Source organism: Oncorhynchus clarkii, chromosome 7 (genome assembly GCF_045791955.1).
Source record: "Oncorhynchus clarkii lewisi isolate Uvic-CL-2024 chromosome 7, UVic_Ocla_1.0, whole genome shotgun sequence".
Classification (NCBI taxonomy): Eukaryota; Metazoa; Chordata; class Actinopteri; order Salmoniformes; family Salmonidae; genus Oncorhynchus; species Oncorhynchus clarkii.
Window position 1 is genome coordinate 65,011,859 of NC_092153.1, and position 17,023 is coordinate 65,028,881.

General features: G+C 44.5%; 2 protein-coding genes across 5 annotated transcripts in view; both read left to right on the forward strand.

Annotated features, from left to right (window-relative positions):
• Window positions 1-1,265, forward strand: part of LOC139413684 (eukaryotic translation initiation factor 4E transporter-like) — a 20,554-nt gene extending 19,289 nt beyond the window's left edge. For both annotated transcript variants that reach the window (XM_071161346.1, XM_071161347.1), the window contains exon 19: window positions 59-1,265. In XM_071161346.1, coding sequence (XP_071017447.1) covers window positions 59-288 — 230 coding nt within the window. In that variant the 3' untranslated portion in view covers window positions 289-1,265. The remainder of the gene's footprint in view (window positions 1-58) is intronic.
• Window positions 1,265-15,748, forward strand: LOC139413685 (POZ (BTB) and AT hook-containing zinc finger 1-like). Of its 3 annotated transcripts, XM_071161349.1 has the most exons (6): window positions 1,265-3,643; window positions 3,801-3,864; window positions 4,105-4,276; window positions 6,664-6,828; window positions 8,611-8,811; window positions 11,100-11,624. In XM_071161349.1, exons 1-6 carry the CDS (start codon window positions 2,412-2,414, stop codon window positions 11,606-11,608), a joined length of 2,343 nt encoding a protein of 780 aa, XP_071017450.1. In that variant the 5' UTR covers window positions 1,265-2,411; the 3' UTR covers window positions 11,609-11,624. The 3 variants fall into 3 exon arrangements, 2 of the variants coding, with proteins under 2 accessions (XP_071017450.1, XP_071017449.1); XR_011634821.1 differs by lacking the exons at window positions 6,664-6,828; window positions 8,611-8,811 and adding an exon at window positions 14,422-15,748 and having other exon boundaries at window positions 11,100-13,100; XM_071161348.1 differs by lacking the exon at window positions 6,664-6,828.
• Window positions 15,749-17,023: the final 1,275 nt, after the last annotated feature.

Sequence of the window (17,023 nt, forward strand, 5' to 3'; positions counted from 1 at the left end):
ACATGGGTTTGCTAATGTTCCTCATGGCATTCACTGACAAATTGTCATTTTCTCTCAGTGCATCCAACAGTCCCAGGCCACCAGACACAGAACCACGGCCCTCATCGGACAAACCACTCCCAGCAACGTGTGGGTAGCCCTCCTGGTGTGGGGGGAGCTGGCCTGGCCAAGTGGTTTGGCTCAGACGTGCTGCAGCAGCCCCTTCCTTCCATGCCTGCTAAAGTCATAAGTGTAGACGAACTCGAGTTTGGGCCCTCAGGCGTTTCATACAACCAGAATTCTGGATAAAGCAAGACTTAAGTTTCCCCCTCCCTTCACCTCCCTGTTAGTGAAAATGTGGTCTTTAATTTCTAAGACTAACAGATCCTGGAGAACGAACAATACGTGTCCATGTTTTGTCTTAAACCTTGAAGTCACTGGTAGAGTATTGAGGCCTAAACTCAAAGAAAGGGAAGGATGAGTTGTGGAAGATTTATTTTCTGCAGCTTATTTGTTTTTGGGTATTTTTTTGCAATAAAGATGAAGTAACATGAGCCCAAAACTGTACAGACTGTGGGAATAGATGTTCTTCTTCCTGTACATATTTTTTTTCTTGTTAAGGGGAAGGTTGTATCCTGCTGTTTTTAAGTGAAAACTGCCAGTCAGGTGGAGTAGCTACCAAGCGAAGCAAGGATTGTCATGTCCTGGTAGTTTTATTTCTCCCACCTTCCCCATGGATTTGAACTGCACTGAGAAAGGGGCTAATGCAAGTTCAATACCCATGTTTGATTGTGGAGTTGATCTTGAGTGTTCCCTTCAAAAGATGTCCTCCCTATGGCTGGGTCAGTCGGTGTCCCTGCCTGCCCTCTGTCTGGAGAGGTGGCTGGCGCTTACAGGAAGCCCCCAGGGGGAGCAGCAAGTGCTGGTTGTGCCTTTCGCTCTCTGATTCTCAGTTCTTCTTTCTGTGATTCCTTGCATCCTATCCAGTTCCTCGTCTAAGATCCCTCCCCTCTGACATTCTTCTCCAATGTGCTTTGAAAAGGTAGAGGATCTAAGGAAAGATGTCTAAGGGCTCCCAGCCTAATTTTTTTTTTTTTTTTTTTTACTGCAACCCTCTTGACCCCCCCCCCGTCACTGGAAAAGAAGCACTGCTCTGAATCATGATATATATTTTTTCTTTTCTTTTCTTTGTGGGGTTGGTAAGGATTCAGTTTATGGTAATGTGCTATTAAATTAAAAGCACAAATAGAATGAATAAATAATGTTCAATAAAGAATTCATAACTTTATTTGTAAGAATTGAACTAAGAGTGACTACTTAAAACATGTGCCTTTTGAAAATGCAAGATACTGTGCTGCGTATTTGGAATAATGAGTTGCAAAGACCGGGTCTCTTGGCGGGTCTGCTTTAACAAATCGGGCACAACTAAATACTGGTATTTTCCAGTCTTAATGAATGTCCTTCATGGCTTGTTTACATTTTTTGCATTTGGGCTGACAATGAGCATGGATTTTTAGACATTACCAAATTGGCTTTCGGTTCTCACTTTCTTTCCCTTACTCAGAACATGACACTGCTATTATTTGCAGATGGTTGTGCAATTGTCCAAAGGCATCTGAACTTTGAACAGTAGGCTTCCATTTTTATATTGTGGTCCACTAAAATGGAATAGGTTATAAAAACAATTTGCACCATCAACTATGGTTGGGTTCAACCTCTTCAAAGCATGTTTTGCCATTTATTCTAACACATGTACCGTTCTGCACTCAGGACAGTCGGTAGCCTTTGGTGCCAGACATTGCATGCCTCACCCAATGGTAAAGTCATTGACTGACCGCTTACTAAAACACTGGTCGGCAACAGATGCTGGCTCAAGGGTGTTTTAATTTTTTCGCGGTTTGGTCAAACCTTTCAGGGGTTCGGTAAAATATTTAGTATTCCCACACACAAGTCATGATCGCGTCTCAATGTAGTCAAGGTGTGAAATTATGCTTCTTCAAATACAATATTTGTGTGGTCAATTTGCAGCGTAAAAATTATAATCGGACGCGCGGCTGACTCTGCCTGTGGCTGGGGGAGGGGGCTTGTGTGAGAGAAACCAGGAAGAGAAATGGTATGAATGTATTTGACAACTTTAACCTCATGTAGCCTGAATAGCTAGTGTCTATTTGACGAATACATTTTACTCGACACAACGGAGACCCACTTGCTTTATGTCAAAGTGAAATAAAAAATTTAGAACTAACCCCAGCTTTGAAACGAAAAAGGTTAAAGTTCACAGGAAGCTGGGGGGCTACCATTTTTCACTGCTGCTTACATTTTAGATGCTAGAGAGGGAGGGGGTGGTCGTCGTTGTTTTATTTAATTTATCCAGACTATTGAGCTGTACACGTTTTTTTGTTTGTTTCGCCACCCCTACTCACTAACAATTGATGTTGAATGAATTCGGCATGGAGAGAATAGCGGAGCAGTCGTGGAATTCTTCATACACCTATCAGGTGAGCAAGCATAGCGCGGAGATGCTACACAACCTCAACATTCAGAGGAAAGATGGAGGCAAGTTTTGCGATGTGATCTTGCGCGTCGGCGAAGAGAGCTTTCCTGCCCACAAGGCGGTACTGGCGGCGTGCAGCGAGTATTTCGAGTCCGTTTTTGGTTGTCAAACGGAGGGCGACGGGGAGGCAAAAGAGCTCGAGATGCATACGATAAGTCCCAAAGTTTTTAAAGATATTTTGGACTTTGCCTACACCTCTAGGATTGTGGTACGATTGGAATGTTTCCCCGAGTTGATGACGGCTGCTAAATTTCTGCTAATGCGTTCTGTCATCGAGATATGCCAAGAAGTAATCAAACAGTCCAATGTAAAAATTCTTGTTCCACCCTCAAGAAGAGGCGACGTCAGTTTATTCCGTGCCACGGGGGGCTCTGAATTTAGTTTCACATTGGCCGTAGACAACTTGTCAAATGGGAATGGCTTGTTTACCAACAATGTGCAGACGCATAATGTGGATAATGATACAGTCATGTCGGATGGCAGCCCCCAGTCCTCTATGCCAGTCCTGCAGCCCGTGTCTCCATCAGAGATGACGGGCAACCCGTTCCAAGAAGAGGGCTCTTCGGGTTCCAAGAGAGGCAGGGGGCGACCAAAGAAGGGGACAGTCATGGAACCTATTCATTACAACATCAGCACCTCTGACGTTAAAGAAGACATTGAGCAGATATTTCCTTGTGGAATATGTGGCAAGGCATTTACAGAGGCTGTGCGGTTGAGAAACCACGAAGCGCAGCATGGAGCGTCCAGCCATGGCGCGAGTAGCGGCGACGGCTTGTCTGGCGAGGGAGGCCCTACCTCGATATCGCATTCTGGTCAGCCCGGTCTGTTGGAGAATGGCATGCCATTGCATGGAGGAGTAGGCATAGAAAACAGCCGTAAGCGCGAGAGGACGAGACGTCACGTTGGCTGTGACATTTGTGGGAAGGTGTTCCGGGATGTCTACCACCTGAACCGACACAAGTTGTCTCATTCCGGGGAAAAGCCATATGCTTGCCATGTCTGTGGCCTGCGGTTCAAGCGCAAGGACAGGATGTCATACCATGTCCGGTCACATGATGGATCTGTGGGTAAACCCTACCTCTGTCAAAGCTGTGGAAAGGGGTTTTCCAGGTGAGCTATGGGCAATTATTGTATACTAAAACCACTAGTTCCAGGTGCATTGCCTATTCTATTCTGAAGCATTCTGTGATCTGGAGGGAAAATGAATTCATAATCAGTCATCTACTGCTTGCATCTGTCTCAACATGCCTATGTTTGATTTATTCAGGCCAGACCATCTGAATGGACACATCAAGCAGGTTCACACAACAGAGAGACCCCATAAGTGCCAGGTGAGACAATAGCAACAACTGGATCCTCTTAGAAGAGTGGATGTGAATTCTATATTTGTCACAATGAATGAACATCACACTTCAAATCTGTCATTTTGGTATTTGCTTGTTTTAAAGATTTAGTTGTCATTCTTGTTGATTAGAATATGGTAGAAAGGTTGATGGTAAATTAATTGTGTTTCTGTACGTAACATGTATGAAGGCATATTATTTTACCTGTATTTTCCACCTGTTCTTCAGATTTGTAATGCTTCATTTGCTACAAGAGATCGCCTGCGGTCCCACCTAGCTTGTCACGAGGACAAGATCCCCTGCCAGATGTGTGGGAAGTACCTCCGAGCTGCGTACATGACCGACCATCTCAAGAAACACAGTGAAGGACCTCACAACTACTGTGGTATATGCAACAAAGGTAACCTTAGGCCTAGGGTGTAGCATCATCACCACATATCTGTCAGGAGAACCAGGACGGGAGCTTCCAATCTATGACTGTGCTATCTTCTTATGTCTTAGATTTTTGTGTTTTTCTTGTTAACCTGCCTCTCTTCCAGCATGGTATTGCCATCTTGCAACAAGGATGATCTACCAAAATGTTTACTATTCAATTCTAACACTGTAGTAACAATCAACTGCCTCAGCTGGTGCAAAGCATTTGTGTTGCTTTCTACAGAAGAGCTTGTGAACTCCAATCATGGGCTATTTGCAGATCATAGTTGTAGTGTCTGCATGTGTTGTCTAGTGTTTTTCCCATTTCTTATTTTTTGTTGGCCTCTGAACATTCTCCTGCTGCCATTCTAATTGACTCTCTTGTACGCTAATGCGTGTAGTCTCATTAATGTAAAATGTTTTTATCTGGTTAATGAATTATCCAAAATAGAGCTGTCAGCTGCACCTATCAGATACTTGCCAGCAGACAGTAGCTAGGCTTCCATCCAATTGGTGACAGATTTAATTCGAATAGTCCAGAATCTGCATAAATATAAAATGCACATTTTCCCACCAGTGGTGTGTTTCCACTTGTTGTGTTTAAAAATCAGTGGGTGATGACATAGTGCACAGAAAATGTACTTTTAACGCTAAAGTTTTCATATACCGAATAAAAATCTAAAGTTCAATGTGTTTCCATATGATTAAATAGCAAATGTGCCTGACGTTGCTCTGGTCTTGGCACATTAACTCTAGCCAACAGCGCAGGTAGGCTGCATGATGAGATTATTATGGATAGCAGCTTGTGCAAGCCAGAACGGCTCATAGGACAGGAGCCTATCTCCTGCTTCTGTATAGTGAGGCAGCTTGATGTACAAGTACACCCCCTGAACAGGATGCTTGTCTATCGCAGGACCTCACCCCCAATCTAGCTCCTTAATGCTGAGTGCCAAGCAGTGATGCATCAGATCCCATTTTTACGGCCTTTGGTTTGATTTGGCCGGGGATTGAACTCACAGCCTTCCAATCTCAGGGCGGACACTAACCACAAGGCCACTGATGGATAAGAGCGAGAATATTTTATTAGTTAAACGGCAGTCATCCATCAATCATCATGTCACCAGAATAAAACCCTCAATATTTATTGGAACGGAGCATCAAGGTCACCGCTCACTTTCACCACCCTGTGAAGTTCATCAAAACTCCTTTAATCTGTAGCCTAATAAACTGCATGGTTTTCTAAGTCGTAGTGGGAGGACTACACCATGTTATCGTGTGACTCCAAGTTTACTTCGATATGATAGTTATTATATCAATATTTGCGCATAAAGGCGTTTCCACCACCATTTCACGCATAATTAATTTTACAGACACAAAAAGACCCCACCATGTCGAACGAACATATTAACTGTCTGCATTTATAAAATGTAACCAAACTTCCTGTTTCCATCACAGCTGTCATTACTTTTTATTTTTATACGGTATGACTTGCATAAAAACTTTGGATGGAAACATGGTTAGTGCTGATGTTTTAATTTTTTAGAAAGGCTTGATTTTGTATGTTAAGGTTTAATACTTGTGTCTTACCTTAATGTGTGTACTACTGTAGATTATTTCAAGCCCCATATGCAGTTTGTCTCTTGGTCAGAAATTTGGCCCCAAGTCAAGATAATGTATTGGGTTGACTTGCTTATTTTGCCCTGATTTACCTGTCTGGACATGGTGTCATTCTTGTGGTAGGCCTAGATAATGGAGAACAGTGGTTGCGTATTGTTCACTCTTGCTTGTGGTTAGCCTACCTCTTGTTGGTTCAAATTCTTCTTTGCCTTTGAAGTTAGATGTGCTTCAGTTTTGCTTTTGAGCGTTGTTACAACATCCAACAGCTCAGCTTAGTTCAACAAAATCATATTATTATCCTTTGTTACCATCTCATATATATCATTGTCTGCATGAAGATATAAAACAGAATTACACAGCGAAAGGCAGATTTGGGAAAGAGGTGTTTTTTGTCCCACTGTCATCTTTGGGTACATAACAACAGAGCGCATCCATTCTCTCCCTGCTGGGTGTGTAGTGCCACTGTCATCTTTGGGTACATAACAACAGAGTGCATCCATTCTCTCCCTGCTGGGTGTGTAGTGCCACTGTCATCTTTGGGTACATAACAACAGAGCGCATCCATTCTCTCCCTGCTGGGTGTGTAGTGCCACTGTCATCTTTGGGTACATAACAACAGAGCGCATCCATTCTCTCCCTGCTGGGTGTGTAGTGCCACTGTCATCTTTGGGTACATAACAACAGAGCGCATCCATTCTCTCCCTGCTGGATGTGTAGTGCCACTGCCCTTTGTTGTGTTCTTCTCTGGGTCTCCAGGTTTCTCCACTGCGTCCTACCTTAAGGTGCACGTAAAATCGCACCATGGCTCGCCATTGCTCCCCCGTACTGCCCAAGCACACGGTGCCTTCCCTGCGCTGCACGGGGAGCCAAAGATGCACAGCGGCGCCCCCTACCACACGGGACGCCAGTGCACAGTGGAAGGCAAGCAGCTGCCCACCCTGTTCCGCTCCACCCTGCCTCCAAGCATAGGCTATGTCTCTTCTTGCTTTGTGTTGATCATCATCTGCTCTGCTGCTTGTGGGGAAAACCTGCTGCATCTGTTTTTAAAGCCTGGCAAAAACACAAGCATACACAAACATACACATATGCACACAAAGCATATAGGCATTCCTGCCTGCTCAGTGATGCTAAAGAATCCATCCCCTCTGTGCCTCCATCAGCTAACAGTAGGGACACTGTCTTCAGAAGCATCATATTGTACCGCAGGCTGATATGGTTGTCCTGGCTGATATTGTGTGTATATAAAGAGATTGTTAGGCCCATGGCAGCAGACTTCTTTCTAAATGCATGTGTAGTTGTCTGCTCTTCTGCTTGGTTTATATCGTGAAGAGAGAAGGAAACTGAGAGGAAGTTGATTAGGGAACTTCACTTTTTGCATTTTACTAGGCAGAGATCATGTGAATTAAGCTATCAATAAGGATAACTTTTACTCAATGGGTTAGAATATGTATAGGCCTATTTCTTGAACTAAAAACATGACTTCATCAAGGTAAAAGACACATTTGCAATTGCAGCATTTGGCATCTTCTCTAATGGGGCACTGCCCCCCAGTGGTCAGTTTTGTGATACTGCAGGTTGTCAGGGACTCAGTCAGCTCATAAAAAGCTACAACAAAGAAGTGCATGTATGCCTCCCCATGTTCCCATGGCCTTGTTGCTCTCAGACATACACAGAGACTGTGTTTAGCCTTAATAGCCTTAGTGCCATGCTATTCTGTCTGTGTTCAGCATGGCAATGTGAACTCTTTCTGAAACGCTGTTTGTTGCTTGCTGTCATTTCCATCAACTTGGGGCCGTTGGCCAAATGATGCACTATAATGTTGCATGTCTATTGAATCATACAGTACTGTGCAGTGTTCCTCTGGATTCAATGGAGCTTTTTCATCTATTATTGCCATGGCAACTAGCAGCAGCCTATGGATTTGGCTGCACAGTACTTCACGCTGGCAGAGAGCAAGAAGGAGTCAAAGCAGTGTGGAGAGTAGGCTTGGGCGTTATACCGTATACTGGGGTATTTAGACATACCAACAGTACTTGGATTCATTTTTTTAGCTGGAGGAGGGGCCCCCACCTCGGCCACCCCGCCTCGAGCTCCAGTTATGCATTTGGTTTGTTAACTTGCTAGCTAAGTGGCTAGATGGCAATATCAAGCTTCTTGTTTACAGCAGAGACAATCAATCCCCTCTTGGATCAAGATCCATGTTCCCCAAATTGGTTTGTGCGACCCTTATGTTATACCCTGGTATGGTACAGAAACGGTATAAATGTATGAAAATCTGAATATCGCCCAAACCTAGTGGAGAGAGGTTTAGATTCTAGGCTAAAACATTGAACTCAATTAAGTTTTTTAACTGTAGAAATTGACTTCCTAGTGATTACCTATCTCAGATCTAAAATCGTTGCAATGTGGTGGCATGCCAGAATTCTAAATCTATTGGTGGCATGCCAGAATTCTAAATCTATTGGCAAACTGCTTTTATTTATAATAAATCAAGTTGGCTGGCTTGGCAAGTAATACAGGAAAAAGTTTCATTCACTGTTAACAGTTTTGTCTATTATAATCACTGGACAAAGTAAAGCTACTAAATTAGACTTAGTAAGGTCTGGGTAATATCCTGACTACATTGATGTATGTATGGTTTCCGCTGGCCTTGTCTGTTGTCTCTGCTGCCCCCTCTCTACTCTCTGTCTGTCTTTGGTGTAGACCTGTGCACCAGTCACCGGCTGCTGGTCACCTTCCCAGAGGCAGATGGTCACTGCTTTCTCCCCCAGGCCGGCCCTCCCTCCCTGGGTCTGCAGCCCGAGCTGCTCCTGGGGAAACCAGGGCCTGGGGGGGCTCCATATTTCTGGGAGTGCCACTCTGCCGGGCCGCCTGGGTTTCACCCCCTCCACGGGCCTCTGCCAGGTCAGTATGGGCCAGCAGTAGGGCGGGGGTTGGGGCTTAGGGCGCTAAACAAGGCCTGCTGATTAGATGAGTAACAAGAGTTCCACTGTAAAGAGTTGGTTAGACGAGAAGATAACAACCTCTTGGGGATGCATGTGCATAAAGAGTCAAGGAAATTTGGTTGACGGGATGCATGAGCAAAAGGTTTCCTGGAAATAATCTGCTTAGTTTATGTCGACACGTAAGTAGTTCTGATGTGGTTTTGGTATCATGATTAAAACATGACACCGGTTGTTTGAATTTTTTAATGATGATTTTTTTGTAAAAATGTGGATGATACAATAGCCTTTTTCATATCAGATATTATGGGCCGATATTGTACATTGTTCAATCTGAGCTAAAATAATCTGCCGCATAGTGCTACCAATAAACACCTATGTCCAGGTTGAACATTTTGAAGTGTAAAGAAATTATGACAAAGTAGGTGGTCCTGTGGAATTGTCTTTTTTGCCCCGAGGAAGAAAGACCTTGCTTTCAATGAAAAGTGTATAACTATTAGGTAAATGAATGCATATTATATAATTTGAACAAATGTGCCCTCTGTTCCTATAATATAAATGAACACCATGTATTTTAAGAATTGCAGAACAATTCTACTTAACAGTACTATACTCTTTTTTGTTGTTGTTCTTAACCAATGGGTTTCATGGGAGCAGGTGCTTAGTACACACAGCAGTAAACTGTCCCCTGTTCATGTTGCAGGTGGTGGCGGCAGCTAACCGGAGAGCAGTGCTACCTGCTGGTCTAAATACACATTTTGTGTTGCGTGTGCATGGCCTAATTCTAGGTTTTCTCTCCCCTTAAACTTCCTCTGCTTTCTGACTCTCCCTATGTCCTTTCCCTTTACCCAACCCCCACCCTATCAACTCTCCCTCTCCTCCCCCCTGTCCTCCACCCCTCCATATCCTCCCCCACCCTATCAACTCTCCCTCTCCTCCCCCCTGTCCTCCACCCCTCCATATCCTCCCCCACCCTATCAACTCTCCCTCTCCTCCCCCCTGTCCTCCTCCCCCCTGTCCTCCACCCCTCCATATCCTCCCCCACCCTATCAACTCTCCCTCTCCTCCCCCCTGTCCTCCACCCCTCCATATCCTCCCCCACCCTATCAACTCTCCCTCTCCTCCCCCCTGTCCTCCACCCCTCCATATCCTCCCCCACCCTATCAACTCTCCCTCTCCTCCCCCCTGTCCTCCACCCCTCCATATCCTCCCCCACTCTATCAACTCTCCCTCTCCTCCCCCCTGTCCTCCACCCCTCCATATCCTCCCCCACCCTATCAACTCTCCCTCTCCTCCCCCCTGTCCTCCACCCCTCCATATCCTCCCCCACCATATCAACTCTCCCTCTCCTCCCCCCTGTCCTCCACCCCTCCATATCCTCCCCCACCCTATCAACTCTCCCTCTCCTCCCCCCTGTCCTCCTCCCCCCTGTCCTCCACCCCTCCATATCCTCCCCCACCCTATCAACTCTCCCTCTCCTCCCCCCTGTCCTCCACCCCTCCATATCCTCCCCCACCCTATCAACTCTCCCTCTCCTCCCCCCTGTCCTCCACCCCTCCATATCCTCCCCCACCCTATCAACTCTCCCTCTCCTCCCCCCTGTCCTCCACCCCTCCATATCCTCCCCCACCATATCAACTCTCCCTCTCCTCCCCCCTGTCCTCCACCCCTCCCTCTCCTCCCCCACCCTATCAACTCTCCCTCTCCTCCCCCCTGTCCTCCACCCCTCCATATCCTCCCCCACCCTATCAACTCTCCCTCTCCTCCCCCCTGTCCTCCACCCCTCCATATCCTCCCCCACCATATCAACTCTCCCTCTCCTCCCCCCTGTCCTCCACCCCTCCCTCTCCTCCCCCACCCTATCAACTCTCCCTCTCCTCCCCCCTGTCCTCCTCCCCCCTGTCCTCCACCCCTCCATATCCTCCCCCACCCTATCAACTCTCCCTCTCCTCCCCCCTGTCCTCCACCCCTCCATATCCTCCCCCACCATATCAACTCTCCCTCTCCTCCCCCCTGTCCTCCACCCCTCCCTCTCCTCCCCCACCCTATCAACTCTCCCTCTCCTCCCCCCTGTCCTCCTCCCCCCTGTCCTCCACCCCTCCATATCCTCCCCCACCCTATCAACTCTCCCTCTCCTCCCCCCTGTCCTCCACCCCTCCATATCCTCCCCCACCCTATCAACTCTCCCTCTCCTCCCCCCTGTCCTCCACCCCTCCATATTCTCCCCCACCCCCTCTGTATTTACCTCAGACGGACAGGAGAATGCTGGAAAATGCCCCCATCAAGGAGAATCTGAGGGAGACGAGCCGTTGTTCGGGGATCTGTCCAACGGCGACGAAATTAAGTCTCCGCACAAGTCTGAGGAAGAGGAGCTTGGGACGCCGTTTGACTGCAACGGAGCCTCTACCGATGCTGTGGGAGGGTCGCCACCAGGTGCCGTTAAAGCCAAGACCAGCCAGGACTCTCCAGTGAAGAAGTTCCCTTGCAGCGAGTGCACCCAGACCTTCCGCACCAAGTCTTACCTCAATAAGCACGTCAACAGAGTGCACCATCATGGGGTCCAGAAGAGTCTAGTGGTGAGTGTAGGGTCGGGGTCAGGTCTGGGGGAGCTGGGTCCTTCCCTGGGCTCACCCTTCTCCCCTCAACAGAACATGTCTCTGCTGGAGTCATTTGGCTTCCAGATCGTCCAGTCTGCCTTTGCCTCGTCGCTGGTGGACTCTGAGGCAGGACATAGTGGGATGGAGCTGGGGGGGAAGTGACCTGTAGCTCAGTGGGGGGGAAAGTGAACCTAGATTTGTGCGGGAAATTTGCCCTAGTTAGGTCTGTTCAGCCTATCAGATGTAAGGGAATGGCATTGTCTATAGACTGCTCTTGACGTTGTCTATAGACTGCTCTTGGCGTTGTCTATAGACTGCTCTTGGCGTTGTCTATAGACTGCTCTTGGCGTTGTCTATAGACTGCTCTTGGCGTTGTCTATAGACTGCTCTTGGCGTTGTCTATAGACTGCTCTTGGCGTTGTCTATAGACTGCTCTTGGCGTTGTCTATAGACTGCTCTTGGCGTTGTCTATAGACTGCTCTTGGCGTTGTCTATAGACTGCTCTTGGCGTTGTCTATAGACTGCTCTTGGCATTGTCTATAGACTGCTCTTGGCGTTGTCTATAGACTGCTCTTGGCGTTGTCTATAGACTGCTCTTGGCGTTGTCTATATACTGCTCTGCTGTTCATGGCATCATCGCTCACTGTTGTTTTATTACATTCTGTGTCATGGAGCTCGCTATTACTATCTATATACAGCATTTCTTTATGAAGACCATTTCAGAGCAGAATATAAAATGTACATTAACATGAATTATTTTAACATTAAGAAACTTAGACAGCAGATTTTAGGAAGCTGTTATCTTCCTTTTTGATTGTATTTGTATTGTTGTTTATGACATAACCATGCCCTTAAGATCCGTTACCATACACATGCACATAAGAAAAATATATTAGTAAATGCTGTTATTATCATGTCAGGTAATGGAAATACAGAGTGTGGTTTGTAACCAATGGGTTAGTACATGCGTTCACTGGGTCATTTTGAATTGCTTTGTTATTATCAATATGCTGTTCACAGCTGCGGTGAAACCGTCAAACCCAAGCATCCCCTTACTTCAGACAGAGCTCCTGAAGGGGAGAGGCTGCAAATGGAACTCTGGTCCAACTCTGAATAGAATCATAGTCAATTCTATCAGTTTCTGCAGGGCAAGGATAAAACCCTATGGCTGTTCCATTTGAGAATGTTCTGTTCTCTTATTACAGATTTTTAGAGAACAGATGTATTTGTTAGTCACGTGAAATCAATTCTAGATATTCAACAGGGACCAAGTTCAGGTTTGACTATTAGAAATCGTGAGAACTGTAGAATATATTTTATTAATTTATTGATTGCCCTGTATGCTTTGTGGACAAAGTTTTTTTTTTATGAGTTGATGTTTGAGATGTCGATGTGTTGTACTGATTTTAGTCTATAAGTTATGCTAGATACAGGAGGCCAACTAGGGAGCAACAGTGAGTATGTATGCTGAAATATCTGGATGTGTTTGGTGCTCTCTGATATGTGCTTTTGTCCTCCGAATCTAATCAACAAGAAGGCTTTTAGTCTAATTGTTTGTCAGATAATTTTGCTTTATTACTTTCAGTACATTCCTGCTTTTATTTATCATTATATTGCGATTGTAACGAGTGTATATAACATTCATTCATATACAGTGAATTCAGAAAGTATTCAGACCGCCTGCATTTTTCCACATTCTGTTACGTTACAGACTTATTCTGAAATGTATTTGTTTTTTTTCCTTCATCAATCTACACACAATACCCCATGATGAAAATGTAACATTTACATAAGTATTCAGACCCTTTACTTTGTTGACGTACCTTTGGCAGCGATTACAGCCATGAGTCTTCTTGGGTATGGCGTTACAAGCTTACCACACCTGTGTTTGGGGAGATTCTCTCTGTAGATCCTCTCAAGCTCTGTCAGGTTGGATGGGGAGCGTTGCTGCACAGGTATTTTCAGATCTCTCCAGAGATGTTCGATCGGGTTCAAATCTGGGCTCTGGATGGGCCACTCAAGGACATTCAGAGACTTGTCCCAAAGCCACTCATGCGTTGTCTTGGCTGTGTGTTAGGGTGGTTGTCCTGTTGGAAGATGAACCTTCGCCCCAGTCTGAGGTTCTGAGTGCTCTGGAGCAGGTTCTCATCAAAGATCTCTCTACTTTGCTCTGTTCATGTTTCTCCCCATCCTGACTAGTCTCCCAGTAACTGCCGCTGAAAACAATTCCCACAGCATCATGCTGCCACCACCATGCTTCACCGTAGGGATGGTGCCAGTTTCCTTCCAGATATGACGCTTGGCATTCAAGCCAAAGAGTTCAATATTGGTTTCATCAGACCAGAGAATCTTGTTTCTGATGGTCTGAGAGTCTTTACGTGCCTTTTGGCAAACTCCAAGTGGGCTGTTGTGCCTTTTACTGAGGAGTGGCTTCTGTCTGGCCACTCTACCATAAAGGCCTGATTGGTGGAATGCTGCAGAAATGGTTGTCCTTCTGGAAGGTTCTCCCATCTCCAGAGAGGAACTCTGGAGCTCTGTCAGAGTGACCATCGGGTTCTTGGTCACCTCCCTGACCAAGGCCCTTCTTCCTCGATTGCTCAGTTTGGCCAGGGGGCCAGCTTTAGGAAGAGTCTTGGTGGTTCCAAACTTCTTCCATTTAAGAATGATGGAAGCCACTGTGTTCTTGGGGACCTTGAATGCTGCAGACATTTTTTGGTACCCTTCCCCAGATTTGTGCCTCAACACGATCCTGTCTCGGAGCTCTATGGACAATTCCTTTGACCTCATGGCTTGGCTTTTGCTCTGACATGCACTGTCAACTGTGGGACCTTATATTGACAGTTGTGTGCCTTTCCAAATCATGTCCAATCAATTGAATTTACCACAGGTGGACTCCATGTTGTAGAAACATCTCAAGGATGATCAAAGGGAAACAGGATGCACCTGAGTTCAGTTACGAGTCTCATAAGCAAAAGGTCTGAATACTTATGTAAATAAGGTATTTTTTTATTTATTTTTTAATACATTTGCAAAAATTTCTAAACCTGTTTTCACTTTGTCATTATGGGGTATTGTGGAACGTTTTGTATTTAATTAATTTTAGAATAAGGCTGTAACGTAACAAAATTGGGCAAAAGTCAAGGGTCTGAATACTTTCTGAATGCATGGAATATAAAAATATATATATATATCTCTCTAATGATTGAGTTCATCTTTAGTCGATGAATGGGGATTTTATATATATAATATAAAACTTTTTTTCCCTTCCTTGCCAAGTTTTGGTGGTGGTTGTTCGGTTTTCCGCACTGTGAGTGCCCATGATCTGCTGTGTACTGTTCTGGACATAAATGTTTGTTGGGATGAGGTTGTTCACTGGATGGTGACAGAAGTATCCCTGTTCACTGTAGACCTGGGTTCAAAAAGTACTTGAAAGCATTTGCTGGAGTGACAGATGGGTGGGTTTTGCACTTGTGGGACTCTTCTATTGTGCCAGGTAAGCTAAATCAAATACTATTTGAGTCCAGGTCTGGTTCTCTGTGCTGTTACCTTGTTCTGGTAGTGTATACTCTACCAGTTTAGTTCTGCCACCCATGGCTTTGATCAATCAGTCTGTTTAGGCCATATTATTCCATTTAATTTGTTTTAATATCCCCACTGAATAGTGATGCTTTTCACACAGGGGATGGAGTACAAATCAATTTAAAAAGGCCTGTTTCTTTGTGTTATTTATTGGATAAGTAAGAGACAATGCTGTTTTTTAGAAATATGCTCATATGATATGCAACACTGGTGATTGCCCACACATGCTATTCAATTCATCTGGTGGTATTGGTTGTTTGTTTATCTCACCTGTTTTGGTAGTTCAATTTATAGGATGTTTTTATTGATTGATTGCTTAAATACTTACCTGTGTTGTTTTCTTGTATTGTTATGTTGGTCTGTTGCAAAGTGCCTTCCCAATACTGATTGTGCACAGCAGTAGATTTGAAATGCGAGATGAAAAAGGACCTATTTCTCTAAATGGTCAATCATGCGCAGAGTGAATTGCAATGACACTTTTGTACACATAACATGCACACAAAGAAGATGTACATTTGTATATGTATGTTGGTATTTTATCATTGTACTTGTCAAGATTCTTCAACTTTAAACATTTTTAAGTTACATGTTTTATTAAACCTTTGGACATATTTCAATATAAGCATACTTTTCTATAGACGTCTGTTTTTGTACACTGTTTTTGAGTCTGTCATCTCTGTCTGATACAGAGTTGGGGATGAAATAAATATGTATTTGAAACTGTTCCTGGGTGTGTTATTGTGCCATAGTTTTGGATGAGTTGACTTTGATTTACTTTTCATGACACATCATGGTTCACTTATTTAGCCATGTCACTGACTGGATTCAAGCTCTTCATGTGGCCACAAGTAGAAAATTAACACGATGTTACTGTGCAGAATAGATTAGTGCAGAATAAAACATTGTAGCGTAAAGGCTACATTATTGATGAAACACAATTTAGTGTAAATATACATCTTTATTTTTACTCCCTTCCAGACAGTCAAACTGCACAGACATCTGCTACATACTGGTGGTGACATTCAGGTGTTGGAAAGGACAGACAGATATGTCATTCTTTCCCAGGAACATTGTTTTGTTTTCAGTGGCATGTCATTGGGGTTGATGTCATTGCAGGTTTCAATAAGTTAATAAATACCACACTGACATCATAAATGGTATTGATCTAATAGGTTTACAGTCAAATGAAATAGAGGGCCCTAATCTAGTGTCTTGTTGTATAATCAATGATAATATACCATATTGAATCGACATGTTATATCAAGTAGTCCTTACCTAAACATATTTTTCACTTGCATTTCTAGACACAGATTAAGCAGAGCATGTATTTTTTTTAAGTCCAGGACTAGGCTTCATCTGTTTCCAGGAAACTGGTCCATTGTTTAACATCTTTGGGCTTTTAGAAATAACTGTATAGGACATCAAAAAAATATACACTACTGTTCAAAAGTTTGGGGTCACTTAGAAATTTCACAGAACAGCGCAAACTGGCCCTAACGACAATAGAAAGAGTGGGAGGCCCCGGTACACAACTGAGCAAGAGGACAAGTACATTACATGTCTAGTTTGAGAAACAGACGCCTCACAAGTTCTCAACTGGTAGCTTCATTAAATAGCATCCGCAAAACACAAGTCTCAATGTCAACAGTGAAGAGGCGACTCCGGGATGCTGGCCTTCTAGGCAGAGTTCCTCTGTCCAGTGTCTGTTATTTTGCCCATCTTCAACTTTTATTTTAATTGGCCAGTCTGACATATGGCTTTTTATTTGCAACTCTGCCTAGAAGGCCAGCCTCCCACTCCTCTTTCTAATATGGTTAGGGCCAGTTTGCGCTGTTCTGAGAAGGGAGTACACAGCGTTGTACCAGATTTTCAGTTTCTTGGCAATTTTTCACATGGAATAGCCTTCATAGTACACAGCGTTGTACCAGAATTTCAGTTTCTTGGCAATTTCTCGCATGGAATAACCTTCATTTCTCAGAACATGAATAGACTGATGAG